This window comes from Ochotona curzoniae, unplaced genomic scaffold (genome assembly GCF_017591425.1).
Source record: "Ochotona curzoniae isolate NIBS_2020 unplaced genomic scaffold, NIBS_Ocur_1.0 patch72, whole genome shotgun sequence".
In the NCBI taxonomy this organism is placed as follows: Eukaryota; Metazoa; Chordata; class Mammalia; order Lagomorpha; family Ochotonidae; genus Ochotona; species Ochotona curzoniae.
In genome coordinates, this window is record NW_024467053.1 from 58,182 (window position 1) to 85,668 (window position 27,487).

The 27,487-nt window shown below is 41.0% G+C and overlaps 1 protein-coding gene across 20 annotated transcripts in view; it reads left to right on the plus strand.

Annotated features, from left to right (window-relative positions):
* LOC121168171 (E3 ubiquitin-protein ligase TRIM9-like) overlaps positions 1-27,487 on the plus strand; it is a 94,782-nt gene that overhangs the window by 48,373 nt on the left and 18,922 nt on the right. For 11 of the 20 annotated variants that reach the window (XM_040998014.1, XM_040998016.1, XM_040998017.1 and 8 more), the window contains exons 2-7: positions 2,969-3,064; positions 4,888-5,010; positions 15,459-15,569; positions 16,580-16,733; positions 22,271-22,428; positions 24,843-24,981. In XM_040998014.1, the coding sequence (XP_040853948.1) occupies positions 2,969-3,064; positions 4,888-5,010; positions 15,459-15,569; positions 16,580-16,733; positions 22,271-22,428; positions 24,843-24,981 (781 nt within the window). Of the gene's footprint in view, positions 1-2,968; positions 3,065-4,887; positions 5,011-15,458; positions 15,570-16,579; positions 16,734-22,270; positions 22,429-24,842; positions 25,032-27,487 lie in introns of those variants that run through there. The other 9 variants (XM_040998015.1, XM_040998027.1, XM_040998030.1 and 6 more) reach the window with 5 other exon arrangements.

A 27,487-nucleotide genomic window follows, 5' to 3' on the forward strand; every position in this document is an offset into this window, starting at 1 on the left:
TTGAACAACTGGGCCTGCTTGTGTGAGGCCATGTCTATTCTGAGCATGCTCTGATTCAAGTACAACCTAACTGGCAATCGGTCAGTGCCTTGTGGCTGCATCATTTTCCAGTCTCCTTCACTTTAAGATTGTGACAGTAATTCAAACAAACAAACAAACAAAATCCAAGAAACCCAAATGCCATTAATGAGGCATTTTAAATGGCTTTTAAAACCCTACCTTTCTGTCTCTAATGACTACGTGAACAGCTAAAGATGTTGTAATGAAAACACACCCTGCATGTTTTCATCTTCAGTGTTCTGGTCATTCATTTTCTGTGCTGCTCCATGGTCCTGAATACAGAGCATCTGCTAGCACGGAGTAGGAATTTAAATGCTTCTAGGAAGCTAAATCAATCAATCACAATGGCATTCTACATCAGATGTAGCTTATAAATATAATCAAAAGGCTATCCTATAAAAGCAAGGTGCACATAAATCCTTACAATGAGAGTACTTCTACTGATAAAGAGTTCTTTACAATTTTTCATGATCTTGTTCACTTTCTACAGTCAGAGCTTAGGAGAAAGATTTCTGGATTTTTATCTTATAATGTAGTTGTTTATCAAATACCATTACAGTCTATTTATTACATTAAATAGAAAGCAGTAGAACTGAACATACCCCCCCAAAAAGAATCTGGAAATAAATTACATTTTGTACTTCATTTATTGCATTGCAATATAAAACTCTGGGAATTTCTATGACTAAATCATTGTTTTTCTAAGTATATAACAGCATCTGGTTAGCACATCTTTATGAGTGTCAGATATGACTTGCATTACACAAGCTTGTAATGCAAGGAGTCACACAGATAGATAAACTTCTCTGTAGCCAAATGAATTTGGCTTCTGTGTCCAAACCCCCAAGAGTGATTCCTAAGGCATGGATTATAATTAAAGGAGGAGGAAAACCATCCTAGTAACCTTTGCTCATTCAGAAAAATTAAATAGAAAATCATCATTGAGGAGAAACTTTCACCACAAATGATGGGATTGCTGGTACTTCGCAGTAAAGGATGTTGCTGAAGGCTCATCTTTGCTTTCTGTTAGTCTATGCATCTAGCCTGCCATAGCATTAGTACATACAGCCAAGTATTGGTGACCAAGAATATTTTCCAGTAGCTCCTGCTCCAGTCAGCAGATGTTTGTATAAGCAGGCCTGAGCACAGCAAATAGCTTCTATTAAGCATGGATCTTGCCCTGTACCCCAGTGGGGGGTCTGAGTATTGGATACAGGATCGTATGCACTGCCCACAATAGTACCTTTATCCTTCTCCCTTTATGGATGAGGTAAAACCATATTTTTTAAAAAAAAAATGAACAGCCAGTAACTGGTAGTATTTATAAATTCAGAATAGTTTTCATGTTGATTAATACATTCAAAGGTTACAATAACCCAACTACAAAATATTGTTATTATTCCCATTTTTTTTTCATTAGAGTCATTCAGCAGATGAGCTTTCTAGTAAGGATAAGAGCCACAGTTTGAACCTTTTGAAAGCCTATGTTCTTTCCACCATCCCACATTGCTCCCACCAGGCATTTGGCATGCATGTTTTTAGGGACAGTCAGTGCCCAATTTTGAATTTAATAAGGCAAATGTAAAAGAAAAAACACTTCCAGGTTCAATAGCTGTAATTTTAAGATCCTATCCTTTTGCTGGATAGATAGGGTAATGAGGTACTATGTTGACAAGGAGGAAAAGTGCTTTAGTTTTCAAAGGCATTCTTTGTGCATGAGGACTAATAGGATGTGCCCAACCTGCCAAAGAGATGGAATTTTGTAGCCAGTGCAGTGTAATGGCTACAAACGATGGAAAATTCTAGTACAGAGACTTAAGCAGTTAACTTTTCACATGTAAGAAGAAGCCAAATGGCAAGAGGCAACAAGTGCTGGCTCAGTTGCTCCAAGATGTCATTAGAACCTAGACTCCTTTCTCTTCCCACCCCGCCAACCTTTACTATTTTGATCCTTTTTAAATGAGAATCAGAAGACATCACATCCATCATAAAGTTGGAAGCCCAAGGCGAAAGGGAGAGGCTTGTACCAGCCATATTGTTCCCAAGTCAGCAGAAGAACATGAACTTTCTCAGGCCTTTCCATCCTCAGAAGTTTTCCACTTAGAACCTTTGGTTCAGCAATCTGTGCCATGGCTATCCCAATAGATAAGAGATGCTGGGAAAGCAGATACTTTACTCAGAAACATTCTCTCCACATCAGAAGTGCATCTTTATGAGAGTGGAGTGGAGTGGGAACTCAGAGAGTAAGCCTTCTGGACTAGGAAGCTCAAGTGGAGGAGAGTTAGTGCAATAGGGAAATACTTGGGAACAGTTAGAGGGTGTTGGTGGAGTGAGGTAGGATTGCATCATGTCCATTGTGTTTGTGTTTCTACCCGAGCAGTCCCAGAGCATCACACCAGTAGCAATACCTTCTCTCCTTGGTCCTCTTCTTGACACTCTTTATTTTTTATATCCCAAGCCCAGACCCTTAGGGTGTGCTAAATAGTGTTGGCAATTTTGTTTTGTATTGTATTGTATTGTATTATATTGTGGGATTGTAGTATTGGCAATACTAGTGTTGCTCATTGTTGGGTTCTGCTTTCTTAATCCCCAGCAATAGGCATGACATAAACTATGAAGTAAGTAATTGTGAGCTGAGGAAATTCTAGGTAGAGATAGCAGCTGGGAGAGGCTTTCACCTGTCATGGCCAGGAAACTACTCAGGAACCCATGCAAGGATCCTGGATGCCATTATTTCCAGAATCCACTTGTCCAGTTGGCTCAATGGCCCAGCTTCACACAGGAGGAATCCAAGCAGGCTGATGACTCCCAGTTCTGGGAATCTTTTGATCTGAGAACAGCTCTGTGTGACTTTGTTACTGCTCTGTGTAATTCCAGCTCTGTGACATCCCTCTCTTTCTCTTTGCAGAACCAGCTCTCCCAGGCACTGAATGGACTGTCAGACAGGGCCAAAGAAGCCAAGGAGTTCCTGGTGCAGCTCCGCAACATGGTACAGCAGATCCAGGTACCTGAACCCCTGGGGAGGGAAAGCAGCTGCTGGGGGGGTGAAGAGGTTGTCACGTGACATTGTGCAGGGAGAGAGCTCTCTTTTCTTGTATCTTTATGTGCCATGGGTAGATTCGTGTCTCTTTTTGTTGTCTCTGACCTTATGGGGACATTTCCAAAGGCCCACAGAAAAACAGAATTTAAAAGACACTTTGCCCATCTTACTGACCTTGAGATTTAGTTCATGGAAATCATCTTAATCTGACCTCCACAAGTGGGCTCTTTGAGTTAATATTTAGTTCATATCAAGATGTAAGTTATTCTTTAAATGTAACCCAAGCTTTGAAAGCATTACTCACTGACTTCTTTGTACTTTTTGGTTATGCATACCCGTTACAGCTTTTGGTTCCCTAAAAACCCAGCAGTTTTTATACTTTCTTCTGTTTTGGAAAGCAATGGAGTTTATCAATCAGGCCTTTCTTTGCTTGTACTGGCACAAAATGTGCAGCCCAGGCTTGCCCCCACCCCTCTTCACCCAGACCAAAACTTCCTTTCTGTTCAAAATCACTGATGGAGCCTTCAAAAAGAAATTTCTCTCTCTCTCTTTCTTTCTCTCTTTCTTACACATACACCAGATCCCTAGTGTTACCCTGCATGGGGCTTAGAGAACTCTTACATGATGTTTTCTAAGGTCTCTTCTGAGAATTCAAAAGCAGTTGCTTTGAAAGGCAAAAGGTATTAATTATAGACATTGCTAATGCATTCCTTATACAAAGACCTTGCACTTGAAAACAGTTATCAGTTGGAAGTACCTGCAATACATTCTTCCCTAAAGAGACACCGTTAACTCTTAGGGGCTTTGGGAGTACACTGTAGTTCATTAGGCTCCATCCTTGCCAGCTCCCAGAAGTTTGCCTTGGCTTAGTTGAGTGTTCTTTTCTAAGTATTACTGGTATACAGGTAAGTATTTGGCTTTTTTTATTTACAAATTCATATTTTTTCCTGCTTATGGTTTAAAATCAAATTGGTATGGCTAAGTTGTTGAAAAGATTACCTTTAGCAAACGTTCATATTTCAGTGAGGAAATTGTTTATAAGAAATGTCTGTGGCATATACAGATTTAAAATTTTTTCAGATTTTTGGAAGTAAAAAGTTTCATGTCCCGCATTTAAACATTCTTGAGACACCTGTTCACTTAATACAAGTACCTTTCCTCCTGCAAACTGCTGGCTCGTGTCTGGTTTTCACAAAAGGAGATTATTTGTGCAATATCGATTGTTCTTAACTGCCCACCTGTGTGCACACTTTGCTTTCCTTAATCGGAGAGCCACTGAGTATGTTCTCCCATTGTTGTTACATCTCAATACTTCTATTTTTATTGGGCTATTGTTTAATATTGAAAGCCATTGCCCTCATCTTTCTTCCTTAGATGTGATAGTTCAGTATCACCTCCAAGTTGCCTTACTGACTGCCACATTTTACCATGTGTGGCTGAACTTGCACAGCCTTCAGGGAGACTCGTGTGCAACACCACAGACCAAGGCTTTATAATACTTAATATCTTCCAGATTGTGCAAATGGTTTCCTTTTGATAAAAACAAGCTTAGACAATAAATAGTTGTCATTTTCCGTCTAAATCTCAAACAAAAACTCTACCACTGTAGAGGGAAGTTTGCCCATCTACCTTTTATAAACATCAAAGTGTGTGCATTATGGACCGAGTTCTTTGTAATTCCCTGCAGCAGGGGTTTCTGTGCCATGCAAGGCCAGGGAAGCTCTGGATGCTCTGACAGCCTGAGATGCTCTGTATCCTGCAGCTGAGAAATGTGCTTTCTCATGCAGGAAAACAGTGTGGAGTTTGAGGCCTGTCTGGTGGCCCAGTGTGATGCCCTTATTGATGCCCTCAACAGAAGGAAAGCTCAGCTGCTGGCCCGGGTCAACAAGGAACATGAACACAAGCTGAAGGTGAGCACTGTGCCCGCTGTCCAGAGAGCAGCAACCAAGGAGGCCGGGGGCCAGGAACGGTGATAGACTTGTGGGCTGGCTGCCCACAGCCCTGGGTGGCGAATGACCTGGCCAGTGAGCAGAAAGCACAGTTCTTCATTTACCACTGAAATATCTAAATGCTTGCCTAGCAATGTTTTAGGTGTTAAACTGCTCTGGGTACAGCAATAATAATAAATCAAAATTCCTGTCCTTGTGGGGCTTCTATTCCACCTGGAGAAAGAGTAAGCAAGAAAATAAGTAAAATGTTCAGCATGCAGCAAAAGCACTGAGGATAAAAAATATAGAAAAAAAAATAGCAAAGGAGGATGGTGAGTACCTGGGGTTAGTGTTGAAATTTTTAAATGGCCATATAGAGTCAAAAATGTGTTTTTGTGTAGGAAAATGGAATCTTTGCCATAGAGAAAACAGACAAGTTTTGTCTTCTTAATTTCTGAAGGGAAACTTAATGTTAGACAACTGTGCAGACGTTTGTCACCACACCATGAAACTAATTGATTATAAGTCTAGGGCCCAGTTGGCAAGACTGGTTCTCCTGGAGACCTGGAATAGTCCCCTCATTGCCCCATGAGAGCACAGAACCAGAATATGTGAGCAAGGGTAGACAAATGAGGATGACCAAAGGGAATCTAGCAGTGGGTAGTCAGTTGAGACCCACATAGGCAAACCTCAGAGTGACCCCAATGACTGGAGGATAGGGAGAGGGGGTTGGGGCATACTGGCCTGGGGTGGAGAGATAAGTGATATCTGAACACAGGCTGTCTGTACAGGTCAGGCACTCCACATCCAGAAACCTCGGTAGGGGACAATAATGAGTTGATGATAAGGTGACAGCCCACCAAGTAGCAGGTTAGCAATAGGTGCTAGTCCCTAGAGATTAGGAGAAGGCCCACTTCTAAAAAAATGAAGTTACTGAAGGTAAATCAAGGAAAAGTTTTCAGAATGAAGAAACAAAGGAACACAGTTTGCCAACTTCAGGGTAAAACTTGGTGGCAGAGATCCATTAGGTGGACCCTGGTTCTTGACTACCAGAGACAAGGCAAGGCAAAATGCTATTGTCAGCTGGGACAGGAGAGCTGGACAAGATCTGGCAAACTGGCAATGCTAAACCCTGAAAGGCAAAGTGCCCATCTCTTATAGCCCTTGAGGCCCAGGGAGCTCTAGTGTGGAGAAAGCGTCCAGGCAGCATGAAGAAAGCAGTTGTCCAGGGAAGCTTCATAGCTCACGCTCAAGATAAACAAAACTACAACTGTGGCTTCCCTCTGCATTTCCCTCCTGTACTCCCCATCTTCAGGCTCCTCAAAACACATTCAGATCCACCCACCTGCTCCTTCCTGTCCCAGTGCTGGGGCAAGGGTGCAGTGGGAACTCAACCCTTTCTTCCTTGACTTTGTAGATTGCCTAGGGCAAGGGGAGTCTGGAATTGAGGCAGACAGAAGGCTGCGCTATGACACTGGGGCCTAAGCCAGCCTGACTCTGCAGTCAAGGTCATCACTGTACCTCTGAGGTTTTCCTCATAGATGGCATCAACACAAAGACAGTTGTGTGTCTTGAAGCTGGACTCTGATTGTGAGCTTGGAAAGGAAGACATCCAGGGCTCCAATGTTTAAGGAACACGAGCCTGTTAGTGTGGCAGGAAACAAAGACTGGCAGTGCTTATGCTCCTTTCAGAACAGCTGTCAATAGTTCCTGGTGATGTGCCTAACCAGCAGGTCCTGTTGGGCAGATCTTAGGAAAAACTCAAGCCATTACAGATCCATATGCCAACCCAGCCTCCTGGAATCGTCCAACTGGAAATGAAACTAGTAATAAAGCATGGGACTCTCCTAGGATGTCATACTCTGTGGCATGAAACACATCATGCATAATCCGTGGTGAAGTGGTCAATGATAGGGACTTCTAATGACATGGCTTGCTCTAGCCCCTAGTTCCTATTGGCTGTAATAAGCTTATTTGTTTTTTAATTTCCCCAAGAGATACTGAGCTATGATTCATGGCAACGTATATGGGAATTCTTAAAATGTGGGGGCAGTCTTAAAGATACTAACTTTTTTTACCCAAAGAGTTCTGAAAGTTTTGCCATATGGATTTCTATCTTACAGATTTACTTGCAACCATCTGGAAAATGGTTCTGTTCCATAAAAGTTTTCAACTAAGAGAAGTTGTGTCTGAATGATTTTTTTTACTGGAATCACCATTTCTTATTTGGATTAAAAGCAGAAATGTGATTCTGTAGTCACCTAGCTGGCAATACTAGATGAGCATCCTTAGTGACCAAGTCCTGGCTTTAACAATGGCAATAACAGGGATGGTGCTGTGTTGTGGGTAATGGCAATGTCAGCCTACCATATAGGTACCAGTTTGAGTCGTGACTGCTCTACTTCTAATCTGGCTCCCTGCTAATCTACCTGGCAAGGCAGTAGAGGATGGCCAAGTGCATAGATCCTTGCGTTCACATAGGAGGTCCTGGTTCTGTTTTGGCAGTATCACAGAGGATATTCATGATGATAACAGCTAAGCTTCCGGTGATGTCTCTTCGAGGCAATGATGTACAGATCCACGTGGCAGGGATCAACTTAGTTCCTGTCTACAGTAGCACTGTGGTGTCATTGTCACCATTATCTCCATGCTAGAGCAACATCTACAGCATCATGGCACCATGCACTTCAGCCAGAATTTAAGCTGTGAACACTTGGCCTGGAGCCCCAAGTCTGAGGCACAGTACCCTATTGTGTTTAGTTGGTAGAAGCATACTGTGGAGAGAAGGCATTTCTCTAAGTCAGCCAGGACCTCAATGATACACACCCTTGAGGGGCTGAGAATACCCACAAATAATGCCCACCCAGGTAGCAGACAAGCTTTGCAGGCTGTAAGGGCAATATCACTGACAGCTATAAAGGTCACAACAAATCATGGAAGAGCGAGGCCCAGAGTAGCTCAAATTGTGATAGTGTGTGTTGGTGGCTACTCACAACTTATTTTTTTAAGGAGGTTTTTTGGTTTGTTTGGTTGGTTTGGTTGGTTGGTTTTTGTTGTTGTTGTTGTTTTGCTTTTATATTTTGCTTCTGGTTTTGTTTTTGATTTAAGAGGTAGAATATAAGAAAGATAGTGATCCTCCTCATTTTCCTGTGCTGGTTCACATCTCACTGCTCTGAAGTGTGGGGCTTTTTAGGATTAAGTTGGCTGAGGCCCTTCTGGCAGAGCACCCAGGACTGCCTGCTGGTGGTAACTTGAGAAGCAGAGGGAAGGAAACCGAGGCTCTTCCTCTCTCCTAGCCTGCATGGCCTGGAGGCTCTGCCAACAACACAGCAGTCACCAGAAGAGACTCCCCAGGGTCTCTTCTTGAAAACCAAATAGCCTGCCTCTGCTATTTTGTTATAGTGATGAGAACCAGACCAGTGCTAAGTGTCCCTCTGCAGCTCGGCAACTGTGAAAGCCAGCAGTGGGTTATGCTGTTGGTGCTCGTGTGAGAAGCATGAACGCAGAGCTGGAATTCCTTGGTCCAGGCCTGGGTCCTGGGTGGGCTGCCCCTGCCAGACACAAGGATGCCCTGACAGGCTGCAGAGCAAGGCAGCTGTCTGCCCTCATTCTATCCAAGGTCCATACCCCATCTCACAGGATTGCCGAAGCCAGAGCCAGGTGGTTGGTGTCCCCCACGGCAGCAAAGCTGTTCTGTCCTCTGTCTCCAACAGTTTTTCGCTCTACAGTTCTCAGCTGATTTTTTATCTGTCACCACATTTAAAAGCTGCCACCCTCGCTGCCAGTACTGGTCCCACAAACCCTCACTCTTCCGTCCTCCCTTGCCTTTTCTCTTTCTTGTCACTTTTCTTGCTTCCCAGATTTGTGAGGAAAAAAATAAACACAAAAACAGCCTTTTATAGACTCTCCTTCCGGAGCACAGTACTTCTTTCTCTCTTCTTTGGCTAACTTGTCCTTCATTATGCGGTGAGGATAATCATGTTCTTCCAATTCCTTTTGGCCAACCTCTCTGGGGGCCAGCAGAGAAAGAAAGAATTGTGTATTTGTGTGTGTGTGTGTGTGTGTGTGTGTGTGTGTGTATGTTTCCTGGTAACTTTCTCTCTTTGAGCCAATCCAAAAGACTTGGGATGCAGGAAAGTGGGTGAGCATTTACACAATCTTTATAATCTGCTCATGTCCCTCTCTCTGAGAGCACTGATTGCTCAAACAGATTTAGTTGTTCTGTCCTTCTGGTCTGAGGCTGGATGGGTCTCAGCTGGGAAGAGCCCAGATTCTGTGTGGCAGAGACCAGACTGAGAGGACACATTTCATCACTCAGTCTGCAGCCACGGGAAGGCCTGTGCCTCCTGGCTTTTGTCTAAAATACGGGTCAAGGCGGTGCTCACTTTTTAGAGCATGGTACAGCACCTAGCACAGCATTTAGTAAATATGAGCTGTAATGGCTATCTTGTAGAAACAGAATGATGGGGAATATTTTGTCATTCAGTGTTTTAAAGAAATGTTTTCAGGAGTTTGTCTTCCACAGTGCTGTAATTCACACTATTAGAGTCAGCCCAGGCTCTTATTTTCTCATCTCTAGACCTGGGGAATTCCCTACTGGCTTGCGTTTATAATACATCATTCCATAAAATGGTTAACAAAGTTAAGTGAGCTATTTTTAAAAGCTAAAAACAAAATTTAAAAAAAAAGGCATAGGGCTTGGAGGCATATGTAGATATGGTCATGTTTTAAGAAGACTGTTTGAAATGTAAATTACAGTTATTACTCCTCTGTGGTTTGAAAAAGTACTGGGAGCCAAATATGTATTTTCAAGATGTCATGAACTTAAATAAGTATCAGAAAAGTACTAGAACAAAAATGCTTTTGAGCTTCCAAGAAATACCATTAGCTCCTAAATGAAACTCCTTGAGCAGTATCCTAGCCATTGACACCCCCTCCCCAGGTTTCTGTCCTATCTGTGCAACATGTCAGCATCCTACCCAGGACTTACCTAACTGTGGTCCTCACGGGCAACTTCTGACAGCACTTAAATTGTAGTATTGCACTCATGAGATTTTTGCATATAACCTTACATATGTCATTTTCTTTTGATAAGCTTGAAATGGCATCTAAGCATTATTTTTGTTTATGCAACATTTAGAATTTGAAATAATCCTGATATCACCTTAGATGTGTTCTGCGTCCAGTATCTTAGAATAAATGGATACATTGATTGGTGCAAGGTGACATGTTTCTTTTTGGTTACTTTCTGACTGTAATGTCCCAAATGTGTGTGTGTATATAGTATGTGTGTTCATATATATATAGCACGTGTGTGTATATAGTGTGTGTGTACACAAACACACACACATACATATATATATATAGAGAGAGAGAAACATATTTTGTAGTTGTTCAGAAAAATTTTGCAAAGAAATCTAATCTTTGATGTCCACGTATGGTTGGAAAAGTTAATGCACCAACAAGATGACTCAGCAAGGATGCTGTGAGGTGGTGATCCAGTGTTATAGAGCTCACATTTTCACAGAGGGCTCCATGTACCAGTTGTAGCTATGTGAAGAATGCTTGATTTTTAGTTCCATTGTACTGTTGGATTTTGTTAAAATCATTACCATGTTTTTCACATTGAATTTGTTATTATTCCCATACATTCCTTTTATGATTGCAAAAACAATACTTGGAAGTTCCATGGCCCTATTGCTAAAAGCACGAATTTAAATTATAAACATTGACTTATGAAATGGCTTCCATCAGCTATTTTGCCATTGTTTCAAAATAGACAATCCTTTGAATCAAGATTCATGTGTGTGGGGGCAGTGAGAGTGAGGTGGACGGAGAAGGAGAGGGCAAAGGAGGAAAGAAGGAGAGAGAGTAAAGGAGACACCTGCACATACTCAGAATGTTAGAATAATTAGATAAGATTTGACTTGCTACAACCATTACTACCAAAAAAGTAACAAATTCAAGCCAATAATCAGCTCAATGCCCCCCAAAACTGCAAGTTTGGTTAGTCCACTACATGAAAGACGTGGAAAATTAGGCACACTGCAAAAACTTACAGCCTCTAATTGCTCTCAGCAGAAATCTAACCACTCTTGGGTTTGAGTAAAACCCTTATTAGTGAGAAATTGCTTTTGTGGCTTCTTTCACCAAATTCTGTGATCCTCTACTTTCCACCACACAGGAGCAAACATCACAGGGAATTCTTTGGACATCTAATTCCCAGTTTTCTCATGAAGTCACCAGAAAGGCACACACACACAGCTAGGACTCCCCTAGGCGAGGAAATGGAATTTTGAACACCACAAACTCACACTGGCCAATGAGCTTTTAAAATGTTCTTTGATTAAACCCACATTTACACGACACCTCAAAAGGTACCTAACTCATGCCTTGAAGACGGTGAGATAATGCATGTATCCTACAAAACACCATGTTGTGTACATCATGATTTTGTAGCCCACCATTAGTAGTAAATGTTCTGAGTGGGTGGGACCACACCAAACACTTGTCTGTCCCAATGGCTTGTACCTCCTTCATCAGCTTCTCCATATAACGATACTGGGTTCAGTGCCATAAGTATGCACTTTGTGCAGTTCACTCGGTGTTTTGTGATACATTATTGATGGTATTTACACTTCTGGATTTAAAAGTTCACAGCTAAAACATAGAACCCTTCTAAAACAGGGCAAATTTTATTTATTTAATAGTCCTGACTGGTTTTATTTTACTTATTTTTCTTTTTTAAGGAATTTATCAATATGTTAGATTCTCAGGAACACCACAAATGCATGATAATTACTGTAATACAATTCAAATAAACTCTGATGCTAATGTTAATATTAATACAAAGAGATATGCTCCATGTTCTTCATAGATGCAATTCTCTTTTTTTAAGATTTATTTATTTATTGGAAAGTCAGATATACAGAGAAGAGGAGAGACAGAGAGGAAGATCTTCCGTCTGATGATTCACTCCCCAAGTGGCTGCAATGGCCGATGCTATGCTGATCCAAAGCCAGGAGCCAGGATCTTCTTCCGAGTATCCCACACAGGTGCAGGATCCCAAAGTTTTGGGCCGTCCTCGATTGCTTTCCCAGGCCACAAGCAGGGAGCTGGAAGGGAAGTGGAGCTGCTGGTATTAGAACCGGCGCCCATATGGGATCCTGGCGTGTTCAAGGCAAGGACCTTAGCCGCTAGGCCACACCACCAGGCCCCATAGATGCAATTCTAATATGGTAATTCGCTTTCTCCCTTCCTTTTCCTTTCCTTTCCTTTCCTTTCTTTTCCTTTCCTTTCCTTTCCTTTCCTTTCCTTTCCTTTCCTTTCCTTTCCTTTCCTTTCCTTTCCGTTCCTTCCTTCCTTCCTTCCTTTTCTTCCCTCTTTCATTTCTTACCCAAAGCTTGACTTGTTCTCGAAATGATTTGTTACCAATGTAGATACATTAATAGTGCAGAGAGTAGGATCAAGAGAATGGGAAAGTTGTATATGAAACCGTGTAGGGGAAAAGTGGCATATGAGGAACCTAAAAATGCTTTTCCTTAATGTAAGTGCCACTAAGTTTCAATGAATCAAATTATATATTAGATAATGTTCTACTCTAGAGGGAAAAAAAAGTGGTTTCTTTATTTTGCCAAATAAATATACCATCCAAAGCACTTCACCTTTAACTCACACAGGAGTCTATTCTAAGTACCCAAGCATTATGTGCTTACAGACGTGGTATCAAGGTCACAGGTGAATAACCTGTAGCAAGTAGCTTCAGCACTTGCTACAGGTTATGTCACAGGAGCTAACTGGAGGAAAGAGATTGGCCTAGTAACAGATTAGAGTTATGAACAGGCAAAGCAAAACTCCTTTGGGACTGATTGTGTAAACTCTCCTGGATGCTCTAGGCTGCTGAAATGTCTGAGAAGAAAATGGGGCGAAACAGCCCACTCTGTTTCTCCAAACGTGTATCAGTATCACATCCTGACCCAAGTAGTGACGTTTATTAGTGTACCTCTTAACAAGATAAATTGTTTGAATGATAAATAGACATTTGCCATTTAGAAGAGATGCTGACTCTTCTGATACAATTTTTTGAAAGATTTATTCATTTTTCTTAGAAATACGGATTTACAGAGAGAAGGAAAGAAAGATCTTTCATCCACTGGTTCATTCCCCAAGTGGTCTCAATGGCCACAGTTGAGCTGATCCAAAGCCAAGAGCTTCTTCTGGGTCTCCCATGCAGGTACAGGGTCCTGAGGCTTTGGGCCAACCTCTGGTGCTTTCCCAGGCCATAAGCAAATATCTGGATGGTAAGTGTGCCATCTGGGTCATGAGCCCATATGGGACCATGACATGGTCATGGCAAGGACCTTAGCCACTAGACCATCATGCTAGACTCTCCATGCATACAATTTTAAAGCTTATGAAACTGTAGATTAATTTATGGTCTCATCAGTTTTAATTTTTGGTGAAGGACAAAGTGAGAATATTGTTCTCTATTTGTATCATTCTGCAACTTGCATAGTTCCTAATCAAAAGAGTGTAGTACAACCATTTGCAAGTATGGTGTCAAGGGGTTTACAAAATACAAAATGTGTATCTCAGCAGTGACAAGATCTGACTGCCTAAGAATTGTTTGCATAGGAAAAATGTTAAACATAAGTGGTAAAATAGGGACTGGCATTGTGGCATAATGTGTAAGGCCACTGTATGCAGCAACAGCATCCAATATGGGCAACAGCTGCCATCCCAATTGCTCCACTTCCACTCTAAATCCCTGCTAAAAGCCTAGGAAAGCAGTGAAAAATGCCCCAAGTTGTTGGACCCCTGCTACTCTTGTGGGAAACCTGGATGATGAAGTTTCTGGTTCCTGTCTTCTGCCTGGCCATCAGGGCCACTTGGGTAGTAAACCACCATATGGAATGTCTTTCTCTCTCTCTCTCTCTCTTTCCCCCAGTGCCCCTTTCTTTTTACGACTCTGACTGAGAGTTATTTGAAATAACAGAATAGATATTATAAAAAGTAAATGAATTGGTGATAAAAGTGGTTGTGAATAGCATGGGTTAAGAAAGCTAGCGAATAAAAGTTTATTAAAAAAACATTCAACTGTGATAAAGATCTTTATGTCATTTTAAAATATATATTTATTTATGTAAAAGGCAGAGTACAGTGGGGGGAGTGGGGGTGGCAGGAGATCTCCTATCCTCTGGTTCACTCGCCAAATGGCTGCAAGAGCTAAGATTAAGCAAGCTGAAATGGGAGTCAGGAACTCCATCCGTCTCCTACATGGTATCCAGGACTCAAGTACTTGACCCATCATCACTACCTTTCCTCATGTATTAGCAGATAGCTGGAATGGAACTGAAGCAGACAGAATTCAAACAGGAATTCAGTGGAAGTTGTAAGCCTCCCAAGCTGTGGTTTAACTGACTGTACCACATAGCTCACTTCAAAATCTTTACACTTTTCAAAGATCTCATTATCTGCCTGATCTCATAAAGTAGGAAATCTTGCTAGACTTGTTCAGAAACTTGAAGTCAATTACAAAGTACCCAAAATTGCTGCTCTAGCAACCCAGAATGTTAATTTTTAGCAGTGATTCTACGATAGGCAGTTGCGGCTGTTATGCAATAAGTGAAATTCTGTGAAGAGATAGATCATAATCACTTGTAGCAACACTGAATGTTGAGAGTTGGGGAACTTGGGGATATGGGTGTGTCTGAGAAATGTGAGCTATGGAATCAGGAACCTGGGGCAAACAGACACAGGTGGAAACGATGAGTCCTTGGCACTGCAACACTCCTGCTTCTCAAGGGCAGGCACAGAACTCTAGCAATCACACTGCTCCTCTGGCAGTCCCCAGTAAACCTTACTTGAAAAGTAAACTCCAAGAAACAGACACTAAATTTTATAGGGACCTAGTATTATATTTGAAAGAGTTACAAAGAGAAGAAAAGACACAGAGAGGGAGATCTTGAACCTACTGGCTCACTCTACAAATGGCTGCAGAAGCTGGAACTAAACCAATCCAAAGCTAGGAATTGGGGTCTTCTTCTGGGTCTTTTGCATGGTTGCAGGTACCGAAGGGCTTAGCCATCCTCCACTACTGTTCCAATTCATAAGCAGAGCTGAATCAGAAGTGAAGCAGCTAGGATGCCAACTGGACCATATGGGATGCTGGCTCCACCAGCCCTCAGAAAGGTGTATTTTAATATGTTAGGGTCAGCATTCACCTCCCTTCCAATAAATCCTGCTTCCTCCGAGTTTTCAGAGCTATGTGTTCCAGAGTCATATCCATAGCAAATACTGCTCACGAAGTCTCCCAACTTAGCTCCTTTCCATGAAGCTCTTTGATTCTATTATTAAGAAGTTTTCCAAAGCTTCATTGTGCTTGTTCTGCTCTCTGCCATATTGAACCGTTGTCTCCTTATCCACCCTAGGTGGTTCGAGATCAGATCTCTCACTGCACTGTGAAACTGCGCCAGACCACAGGCCTCATGGAGTACTGTCTGGAGGTGATTAAGGAAAATGATCCTAGTGGCTTTTTGCAGGTGGGTATAACTCATTTCTGCCTTGTCTTCTAAGTGTCCCATGCAACTGAATCTCAACCCCCCAGGAAGGGCTTCCAATGGCCCTGTATTGGTAACAGACCTTTATCAGTGGGTGGGTGCTTGCTGAATAAATTCCACTGCCTTTCTGGAAGTGCCTCTTACGTATACTGCAAAACTGAGAATACATGGACTGTGTTTGTTTTGTCCCTGTATTCAAGCTCCTCCAAAGGTAATGCCTTGCAAGAACTTGAGTTTTTCTCCAATAATGTCCCTTGGATAGTTTTATCAGCTGGAAGTGTACAACTATACAAGGTTTTTATTTTCTTTGCTACCTCCCACTGGCCAGCAAGTCCGTGACTTCTCAGATGTAATGAAGGTTTTTGTTGTTGTTGTTGTTGTTCTTAGTGTCATTTTAGAAGGATGCAATAATCTAAGCCAAATTTTGCTTAATTTTTATCCTTGTAAATATCTTCCAACTCACATACTGATAAACTAGTTTAGATGACAGAGACCAAATATTAAAAAAAAGTTGTCAACAAAAGAAGAAAATGATAATCACATAAAGATTATGCACTGAATATATAAGAAAATCTATATGCAGTCTCTTTAAACTGTTTTATAAAACCTGTTTGCAAGTCTTAATGAGATATCCACAGCTAAAATTAGATACTGTTCATTCTTATTAGAGTAAGTGGTCACCACTGTATCATTATTTGAAGTTGTTGTCTTTTACTGATGATGAGCACGATGCTATATGCAGGTTTGTTTGTTAGACCAATGAACATCTGCTGTTTATTTAGAGTTGCTCCTAACTCATAAACACGCTCAGATATGCTGCCTAAGGCATGGATCACCTTTGTGGTGATAGAACCTTTCTCAACAGCTGCATTGCAGCAGGAAGAGCAGGAGCCCCAAGGAGGTTTGGGGGTGACACACCCCAGGGTCAATATGCAGCATTATGTAGGAGTGTGGTGTTGTATTTCTTAGGCTGTGATCTTTGATGTGATTAGATCTCTGACGCCCTCATAAGGAGAGTGCACCTGACTGAGGACCAGTGGGGGAAAGGCACCCTTACTCCCAGGATGACCACCGACTTCGACCTGAGTCTGGACAACAGTCCTCTGCTACAGTCCATTCACCAGCTCGACTTCGTGCAGGTGAAAGGTACGTGCTAGATCCCTGGGTCAGGCAACAGCAGCCCAAGGAGATACTGGTGCTTGAGGCAGGTTCAGTGTACCCGGGTTAATGTCACAAAACCCTGGAGTAGCTTGGATGTGACCTTCCTCTGAGCAAATCATATAAACTCAGTGCTTGCCTGTTAGAGAGTCTTAGAGATGTCAGGGAATAGCAAAAATTATCCAGAACATACATTATTCAACGCAATTATTTATGAAATTAATAATGAGACTGAATGATCTCATCTATCTTTTCAATACTTCATCTTAATTTACTTTACTTTTATTATCACTCTGCCAAGTTAATTTATATGCTCTGCTTTGCACTAAATTAATTAATTCAGTAAGAGCACATTTGTTTTCAGAAGCTGAGTGTTTATGTGTCAGCTGCATGTGGTGGAAGGAAAAGTCAAAAGTTAAGATGCAGTAGGGCCCGATTGGCCGTCATTGACATTTCTCCTACTGTCCCCTGTCATATCTGTTAACACAAAATATAGCTCTTCCTGGCGGAATGTTCTTGTCATTTTGTAAAAGATACTTCAATAATCTGTACTTTCACAGTGTGTCCATAAAAATTATCTCAAAAAAAAAAAAAAGATAACCATAGGGTTCAGTGCAGTGGCCTAGTGGCTGAAGTGCTCACTTTGAATGCGCCAGGATCCCATATGGGCACCAGTTCTAATCCCGACAGCCCCGCTTCCCATCTAGCTCCCTGCTTGTGGCCTGGGAAAGCAGTCAAGGACAGCCCAAAACCTTGGGACCCTGCACCTGTGTGGGAGACCTGGAGGAGGTTCCTGGCTCCTGACTTTGGACTGTCTCAGCTCCAGCCATTGCGGCCACTTGGGGAGTGAATCATCAAATGGAAGATCTTCCTCTCTGTTTCTCCTCCTTTCTGTATATCTGACTTGGCAATAAAAATAAATAAACCTTTTTTAAAAATGTAAAATCCACTATATATATGGCCAAAATTAAGGCACGTCTGAGCTGATATTAAAGCAGTCTGACATGGTGAAACTAACAATGTATATGCTTAATTTTTGTTCTAAAAGTGTGCCAAGTAGATGGAAATGGAAAGTTAAATATTTTCAAAGTTACTTAAAATATGCATTTGAAATTACATTGCAAAATGGTAACCAAAATAGGAGGCCACTTAAAAATTATGAGAAAATGATATTTATTTTCTGATAGAAAATTTAATTCACACATATGAGAGTTTTTTAAATGTTCATAGAAATATGTATGATTAAAAATCTACGTGTATATTTTAACATGCTTTTACATAAAGTTATCTTTTACTTTGCTCTTCTGGAAGCCTTTTGAAATATTCCCATAACTTCATTGTTTTGGCTCACAGTTTTAATATTCCATTTCTCTAGTCTTGAAATTTCACTAGAGATAATTTTATTGTTGTTATTGTTGATTCTCAAAGTCTGCAGTTGGGTTTTCACAGTTCCTTTAGACAGTGAGAAGACAGTGCCTAAAAGTCATTCTCTTATTAGCTAAAAGTTGAGCTGGTTTGCTCTTGCTGACTCCACATCCACTTTCCCCACAAGCAATTGTGATCGCTGTGGAGTGCTGGTACTTTCTTCATTCAAGAACACCTAAATTGTAATGACATGTGTTCTGTTGAGTGGAAAACCATCTTACAACTCTTTCCATATTTCCTCATTTCCAGATTGGTGTTTGAGGTTTCAGAGTTGTCTTTTATGGAAAAACAAAGTATTAAATTCATCTTTTGTTTTTGTTCAAGAGTGATAGAAACATTTTCCCTCATAGTTTTAGGTTGGTATTAGCAGCTTTCCCAGATCATAGAAAGGAAATTGTAAGAGTCTTCTCCTACTCTGCCAGGGCTCTGCTTCTAGGTTAAGAACAGATTTCAGACACCTGATCCATTCTGGATTAACATACCCAAGAGTCATCTAAATACAGAGTATTCCAAGGTTCACAAGTTGTGGTGCTGAAATGAAATACCAGTGTATTTATTCTGAACTAGTACAAAATGATGACCCACTTCTCCAAGAATGGTTGTTAATTGTGTATGTGCTTCTACTCACCTAAGCACTCAGTTGTCTTTACTAAATCATCCTGAATGCAAGAACCCTGAGTGTGCAAAAAGGTCATAGCTAGTGACAGCATGATCTGAACAAGCTCTGGTATAAATCATAGTGAGGGCCACCAGAGAGCTGGCAAGGACCCTCGTGTGCTCCATGTCATTTGTTTCTGCTCCGTGTTTGGGGGCCTGAAATGCATGTCCTTCACCCATATATTCACCTTTGTCAATGACAGTGAACCAGTGACAGCTTCCTGAATGCAGCCTGCAGTGCCTCTATCATCCGGCTTTCCCCAGCTGCTATTTGAATTGCTCATCCACCATAAAGAGGAAGGACAATCTACAAAGGAACCTCAAGGAGGATAGTACAGTAAAAGTACATTTCCAACCATTGTACTCTGAACATGAAATGTCACATAAATTACTACCAGTGACAAATGGGTATTTTAGAAAACAGAAACTTGGCATTAGGCATGGAGATTTTTCTTCTGGACACTATTACTAATTACCAGACTGAGGAAGTAATATAATGCTTCAGAAAGTTCATGGAAAATTATATTGAAATTTGCTGTGTTGCAAAATGCTTACATATACACACACTACATTAGAGGTGGGGGTGGGGAGGGAGCACTCCCATCTGCTAGTTGAATCCTCAGGAATCGGAAAGAGCTGAAAACTCAGTCCAGGTCTCCCACGTTGGACGGCTGGAACCCAATTACTTGAGCTTTTATTGCTGCCTCCCAGGGACCCCCTTAGGAGTTAACTGGAGTCAGGACCCAGAGCCACATATCAAACCCAAATATTCCAATGTGCAATGCAGGCATCTTAGACACTAGGGTAATAAATGCCTGCCTCCCTCCCTCTCAGATTTTGAAATCATATATGCAAAAAGTCTTTTAAAGTTCCCTGAAAAATAGGCATCATGGATTTGAATTTTTGTACCCAAATAAATTTGTCTTTCATTTCCATTTTCCATGAATTTTTTAAGGTATTTCATATAATGCAGTGCTAAATAAACACCTCTGGAGCTAGCCTGCTTGGCTCAAATCCCAGCTCTGTCACTTGCAAGCCTTGGAAAGTTTCTGTGGGTCAGGTTCCTTGTCTGCAAAATAGAGATGATAATAGCACCTCTCTTGTGGTGTTGATGGTAATACATGGAAAACTTTTACTATGCATGTGTAGTCAGCGCTCAAAGAGCATCTCTTAGGATTAGTGTCCCACTATAAGGTGGGAAGCCAGCTTTCATTATCATGTGAATTGTCATAATAGTCTATTCTCACAGAAGAAATCTGGATGGCTGTGAATGTTCACAATGTGAAGGGTTAGAGAAAGAATTCAATAGAAAAAAATGTGAACTATAATTTGGACCAGAAAAGTCCTAAAAAAAAAAAAAAAAAGATAGACATGGCTACTTGGTCTCTTTGTTAAAGACCAACCATAAAAGGGGAGGATACTTGGAAGCCACTGTTCTGGAATTTCACTTTGAGCCATGTCTCTGGCAGCCCCATCCAGGAAGTCAGTAAGAATAGCTAACCTTTTGTATTTAAAAGGAGAATTTTTAGCCTAAGGTTAATTTTGTAAGCTAAAGAATGCTGAGTGCTAGAATTCTGACCAGATAGGTCAGGACAAGTTAGTTCTTAAAGAAAAACTAAAGATGTCCTGGAATGAACATAAAAGTGTATAGATCAACAAAGCTATAGAAGTGCCAAAGAAAGGGTTTTAGTAAAATAAAATGCTTCCACATTTTTCTAAACCATAAAATATAGTGCTAGTTGTACCTAGGTCTACATGGAGACATTGGTGTTTCTTATCAGAGTCACTGAAAGCATTTACATGATTCAATTTGAGATGATCTTTTGATCCTGTCCTAAGGCTTTATAATTGATGAAATATTGACCTGCCTTAATCATAGACATTGGGAACTTAGAAGACTGACAGTTAACAAAGTGAAAGAGTCAAAGAATTGTTTTATGGTAGGCACTGACTGATGAAGATCACTCGTAACAAATGTCCCAGGGATAGTCAGCATGTCTCTGGAAGCCCTTGGAAGAATGAATGGCTTAAACTTGTCATATTTTAAAGTACTCTTTTAATAAATAAGTTTCAAAAAACAAAGTAGGTCCTGAATCCTTACAGATGTGTAGGTGACCCTGCAGTTACAGCTCTGAGTGTCACTGTTTGGAAAACACTCTGCTTCCTGTCTTCCCCTCTTTCCATCTGGCCTTAAAGTCTGTTTATGGAACCAAGCAATGAATTCATCTTTTCTCCAGGTCCAATTATTGTAGGACTTTAGAGACCGCAGCAGTCATAGTCCTCTGATAAGATTCCACCTCAATCTTGTGCCATTCAAGCTTGAAATCTGATTTATTTTCTCAAGCTGATGCATTTAGTTTGCTAATCATGGATTTTGACTTAATTGATCTAATTCTGTAGTTCAGTCAAGATTTTACTATAGTATGTAGGTTCTTTTTCTTAGTTAACCTGTTTATAAACCTTCAGTCAGGATTTTACTGTAGTATGTCACATTTTTTTTCTCCGTTAACCTGTTCATAAACCGAAGTTTACCCTATCTCATATGTTAGCCACTGCTTTTATTTTCTAGAGATCCACTATAGATCCTGTTTCCTAAATTGCTGTTAAAAATAAACCTCTTCTGAGATGGGGTGACTGACAGAGCAAATTTAATTCGAAGCATGTATAACACAGACAGTCTGTCCCATAATTAACATCTGTTCACCAAAATGTCCCTGGATGTTGGACTAGTTTTATTAAAGTGTTCTTTTGATAAAGCTGTTCTGTTACTAAAGTCTAGAAATAAGTAAATGTTTTGGTCTTAAAATAAAATTCAAGCATTTGGTAAAAATTATTTCGCAGCTACAAGCATTGGGTTCATATGTTAGTAACTGGAATTATTTATTGAATAGCATTTTAAAAAATAAATTAACTATTTTATTAATAATAAATTAGTTTTTAATTTGTTATTTTTAAATTATTTTTTATTTATTAATTTATTATTAAATTAATAAAATAGTCAATTTATTTTTAAGGCACAGTGATACATAGAGAAAAGGAGAGACAGAAATAAAAAGTTCCCCAGAATTTTTCCAAACTGAGAAATGATGATTTTTGTCACACGGCACAAAGCCTGGAGAAGAATCACAAGGGTAGGGAGGTGAGTCTTGCTTGGTGGTATATCAGGCCAATCCTCTGACTATAGTGCCAGCATCCCTTATGGACACTTGTTTTAGTGGATATGGAACTCATCCCCTTCTATATGCCACAACTAAGGTGACATGTCAAGAGCTGAGGGAAGGGCATCCTCACAGCTGAGGAGCCAGTCCCATCATGGAGACTCTGAGACAGATCCCAACCAAACTGGGTGCTTCTAACCCCATGTTTACCAGGGGGATGCCATATCAGGATACTGAACTATTTGCGACACAACAGAAGCCAGGGTTACACTAATTTCTGTTTAGCTTCCTCTCCAGTCCCAGCAACCCCCATCCTACAGCTGGAGGAGTGTTGCACCCACAACAACAGCGCCACGCTGTCCTGGAAACAGCCGCCTCTGTCCACGGTGCCTGCTGAAGGATACATCCTGGAACTGGACGATGGCAGCGGTGGTCAGTTCCGGGTAAGTCAAGAACCTGTGCTTCATTAGGCAAAACCAGTGATTCTCTTGGGAGGTTGTGCCTTGGAAGCTGGCCTCGCTTTCTGATATTTCATGGGCATGGGCCATCTTGGCAGGCCCTACCTCCTCTTTGGCTAAAGGTCTGCTTTGTCCTTGGGCCATCAGAGGTGTCTCTACTGATGTGTCGTATTCTTCTTACAGACAGTAGAAGCAGCACTGCAAACTCTAGATTTATACTGCCTTAGCTCTAATTAGGTAGCCTCCACTTTGCTGGGTGACGGGGTCTGCTTCTTACTTCTTTGAAGGGACATGATAACAATAACCTGAATCTTCTTAGAAATTTATGATCTGTGTGCATGGCTGCTTGTCTCTACATATCTGCTTCTCAGGTACCCTGCCTAATTCTTATCCATCCTCTCTTCCCACACTGCCTTCCACCTTCACTGCCCCAGTTTTGCCTGAGTTTGTCTCTCTTGTGAGCATTGATGTTTGAGAGCTCTAGAAAGAGGAACAGCCTTTCTTTGTCATGAGCCATTCCCCACACAGAGACCAAGTCCCTGAAGACCAGCCTGCTCCCAACTGTCAGTGCCCATCCCTAGACACTGGCTTTCAAGGCCTATCCAGCCTCCTTTTCCTGAATATGTCTTTGGCTTTCCACAGAACTTGAATCCTAAGATCAGAAACCACATCCTATACAGTTTTCTGTTTTGATGGGAAAGCTTTATTTACATAGGTGTCAATTTATTGGCATGATAAAATCAGGTTAATTCCTCTGCAAGATACATATCTCGGGTTCCATTTATGTTTGTGTCTTTTGTACTATGTGTGTATGTGGGTGTGGGTAGAGTGAGCATGTGTGGGTGTGTGTAAAGACCTGTGTCAGTTTCTCATCCATGACTTTGCCTTTTTAAACTGGTTTCATTTTCAAGGCCTTTCTTTTTTCATAATTATTATTATTTTGGCTGGAAAACATTCTCCTGACTTTCATAGTTCTCTAAATAAATTATCTCAATTCCTATCTAGGGGAGTGTCTCATACTTTAGCCAGAGTTCAGTCCCCCTCCCTTACTGTCCAATGACATCCTGCTCTTTCCCCTTGCCTCCACCTGCATGCTAACCATTTTCTAGTCCAGTTCTCTAACCCATACTTCTCCTCTAAGAGTTTGGCCTAGAAATGCCTTGAAGCTTTCTTATACTCAATGTTCTTTCAAATAAGCCTGCCATTTTCTTTTATAACCTAGTCCTGTTCTTTCTACATCCCTACTTGTCCTTACTTTAATATCAAACTCAGACTCTTAGCACCATCTGCCTACCCCTTCCTATAGGAGCCACAGTTAAACACTGATGAAGTCCTTGAATCCTACTTCTAGTGAACAGGGCTTTCTTATCTGGATCCCTTCCTCTTATTCCACAGGCTACCCCAGCGTACTCCCAGCCTATCCCTTCAGGTTATTCCTTGCTGTACCACTCAAAGAGCAGTCCTCCCCAACATGAGAACTTATTAAAAATATGAACTCTCAGACCACCACCCCAGGAACCTTTTGGAAGAGAAAACAAATTTTAACAAGATCCTCAGATGATTCATATGCAACCAAAGATTGAGAAGAGGCCTGAATAAAAGGGTGTGATATTTAAATTTGTGTTACTGCTGAAATAGTAAGGAATGGATGGGCAACCCAAGACTCCAGTCTTCTATTAAAAATTTGTCACTTTAAGACTGTGCTTTGAATGCAAATCATTTCTAGTCATTACATCAGCATAAATTTTACAAAGTGTACAGCTAAAGAGGGAAGTAAATGCCTAACCTATGCTAAAGATGCGTTATGCTCAGATTTATTTTAAGCCTTTGAAATGTCAGTCTTGCTTTCTTCCCGATTTCCTCCCCCCTTCCCTCTGTACTGTGAAGGAAACCTACGCCCCTATGACTTGGAGTGTAATCTTTGTGATGGTACCTAAATATTTCAACAGAGTTGTCAGTGCACATAAAGATCACCTTTCTTTTCATGCATGTATTTTAGAAACCATAGCAATGGATAGTAGGTATAATGTCCTTTACAAATACCAAGTTGCTGTTAGTAAGCATAATCCTAACTATAAGAATCCAATTTTAATTTTTTAAGCCCCAGCTGCCAATAATTTTCACTCATTAAGCTGCAAGGTTCATGCTAAACTTGAGGCACCAGGCTATATACACATATAACATTATGTAATCCTCATATCAACTTCATAAGGTGCCCTCATTTTGCAGATTGGGAGATTGAAGTTTAAAAGGTAAATTCTGTGATCCCATATCTCACAGGATTCATATCTATGTCAGGCTAATGCCAAAACTGTTGCTTCTAACTTAGCCATATTGCACCCCCCTTACTCCTCAACTGAGTTTATTTGAAATGGGTTCTGCTACTTTTTGACCCTCAGGAAGTGTATGTGGGAAAGGAGACAATGTGCACCGTGGATGGGCTTCACTTCAACAGCACATACAATGCTCGGGTCAAGGCCTTCAACAAAACAGGAGTGAGCCCCTACAGCAAGACCCTGGTCCTGCAGACGTCCGAGGGTAAGGCCCTTCAGCAGTATCCCTCAGAGCGAGAACTGCGTGGCATCTAAAATGGCTGGCAAGCCCGGAGGTAACCCCAGCAGTGCCCACATTCCTGAAGTGTTTCCATGACTTACTCTGCATTCTGGCACGGAGCTGCCATTCCTCTCCCACCTTTAGAGAGCCCATGGGATGTGGATGTGACCAAACCAAAGCTTCCACATCGACAGTTCCAATGGCTTGGGCCGGCGGCTTGCTTTGGTAACATTCTAAATAAGCTACAATTGAAGAAGCTGAACAATGAAGGCCTGAATTTGTCCCCGGTGTCTAAGACGAATGTATTTAGGCTCTAGAGCAGGTTCCCATTCTCCACCGACATACATCACTTGCCAGTTTTTCCCAGATGATTCTATAACTCTGTAGCACATGCTTGTGCCTGGGAGTGGGGCCTAGGTTCTTTGCAGCTGTGGATTTGTGTGACTAAATGTGTTGCAAGTGGGTGAGGGGTGCTAGAGCTGATCAGAGAGGGCAAGGCAGCCACTCATGCGTGAAACAGCGTGGACTGCATCCATTCCGTATCCCAAGCTGAGGCTGCTGGCACCGGGACTGAAATTTCCTGTGGGCAGCAGCAGGAAAAAGCCAGCAACTCATTGTCTTGTCATTTTACCTGTGGCAGTCCCCTTAGTCTAGGGGAGGCTGGTTAGGACCACTGTACAAGGTTACTCTCTAGAGAACTTTTGCTTCTTGTCTATACTGTGAATGTTTTGGCCATCAAAGATGACTAATCCATCTCAGATGAAATGCTTGAGTTTGATGGCCAAGTATAACCCTCTAATGCTTTTGGCATTTTCATTTTGAGAGTAATGGCACCAAGGAAATTAAACTTAGGAAGAGACATTTATGCTGGTGCCAAAGCATTTTGAGACCTTGAGGGTGTCATTTTAATCAGAGAAATCATACCCCCACTGGCATTCTGTAGAACATCCTTCTACAGAACTAATTATGGTGATTTTGTTCAAGATGTTAGGTACAAGAACTGGGATGGTGTCTTGTGCTTCCCACAAACCTCGACATATGCCAGTCACCCCTGAAAATGGTTCACATGGTTAAAAAAAAAAAGCACAATTTCAAATACCATGGCAAGGGCAAAGGACCCTTGGCCATGAAGATGATGCTTTGAGGAGTGGTTGTTGGTCTAAGACAGATGTTACTCCAAGAGAAACCTTTGTTAAAGGGAAAATGCCTGCATGCCCTAACCTCTTTGGATGAAGTGACACTGTAGCTGGACTTCCCCTAGCATAGTCATTTGAACAACTGTTCTCTGGAGTGACCTATGCTTTTAAGAATAAGTTTCTTCTTTCCTAAAAACACCATGCTAAGTGCTGAAGCCCTCTAAGAGGTTTTCCTAGGTGCCATGCTGAAGCTATTTGATGGTGATGGCCTCATTTCCCATGTGTGTACAAGGTTTGATTGAGGAGTAAAGTGCATGCCCACAGAGCAGAGAGGAAGCCACAGCCATGTTGCTAATACTGTGCCATCAGACCAGCGGGAAAACAGTTTCTATCCATAATACATCGTAAGAATCGTGCTATTCCGCTAAGATCACTTACTAGCATAGCAGCCTGAGTGCTTAGGATGTAGTCTCTCAGTTTCTTTCATGTTCATAAGATTATGGTGTTTAATTTAATAAATTGCAGGATTGGAACTGCGATCCCTGGTACCACAGTCACAGAATTGGGGGTCATTTTCTAAATGAAACTAATGGAACAAGTTTTCTTCCAACAAAGAAACTGTACTGTAGAAATTAATTTCTTCCATGAATTTTATATATTGTGTACAAATGTAAGGTATGTATCCAATACAAAGAAAACTCATCATGTAGATATCAGTATTCTCTGTTACTGCACAGAAATGATTTTCTCATGATGAAATAAAGTTCACATACATACTTTCTCCATAACCTTGGTTTGTTCTATTTGTTTCTCCCTCATTCTAATTTATACAGTGAGACAAGATTTAGAAAGCAAGAAAATATATAGCAAATAATTTATTTTTGAAATGAAAGATTTTATTATGTCGTAATGATAGAGAAACACCTATAAAATTAAAATAATTATATCCCTTTTTGTTTTGTAGAACTCAGTGAGACAAAGCTATTCACAGAATTTTGATATATTCACTGCAGTTTTATTTTATTAATCTTGTTTTCTACAGTTCCTGGAAAGGTTTGCTTTAGAGATTCTTGCTTTTTGCTGATCTTGGGGGTTTGGAGGGGTGGTTTGTTTTGGCTCTTTACTATAATGAAATCCTTCATGTTCTTAGTTAACCATTTACCAAAGTTCAAGACAAAATGTATCACAGAAAGGTATAATTTCATATGTGATGGCAAGTCTAACTTACTACCAGCATGCTGTCTGAGATTTAAATCACGCATTACATATATTCTTTTGGAACCATCACAAAACCTTCGGATGACTTAAAGTTGATGTAATGTAAGTGATATTATAGATTTCAGAAATCTATGGTT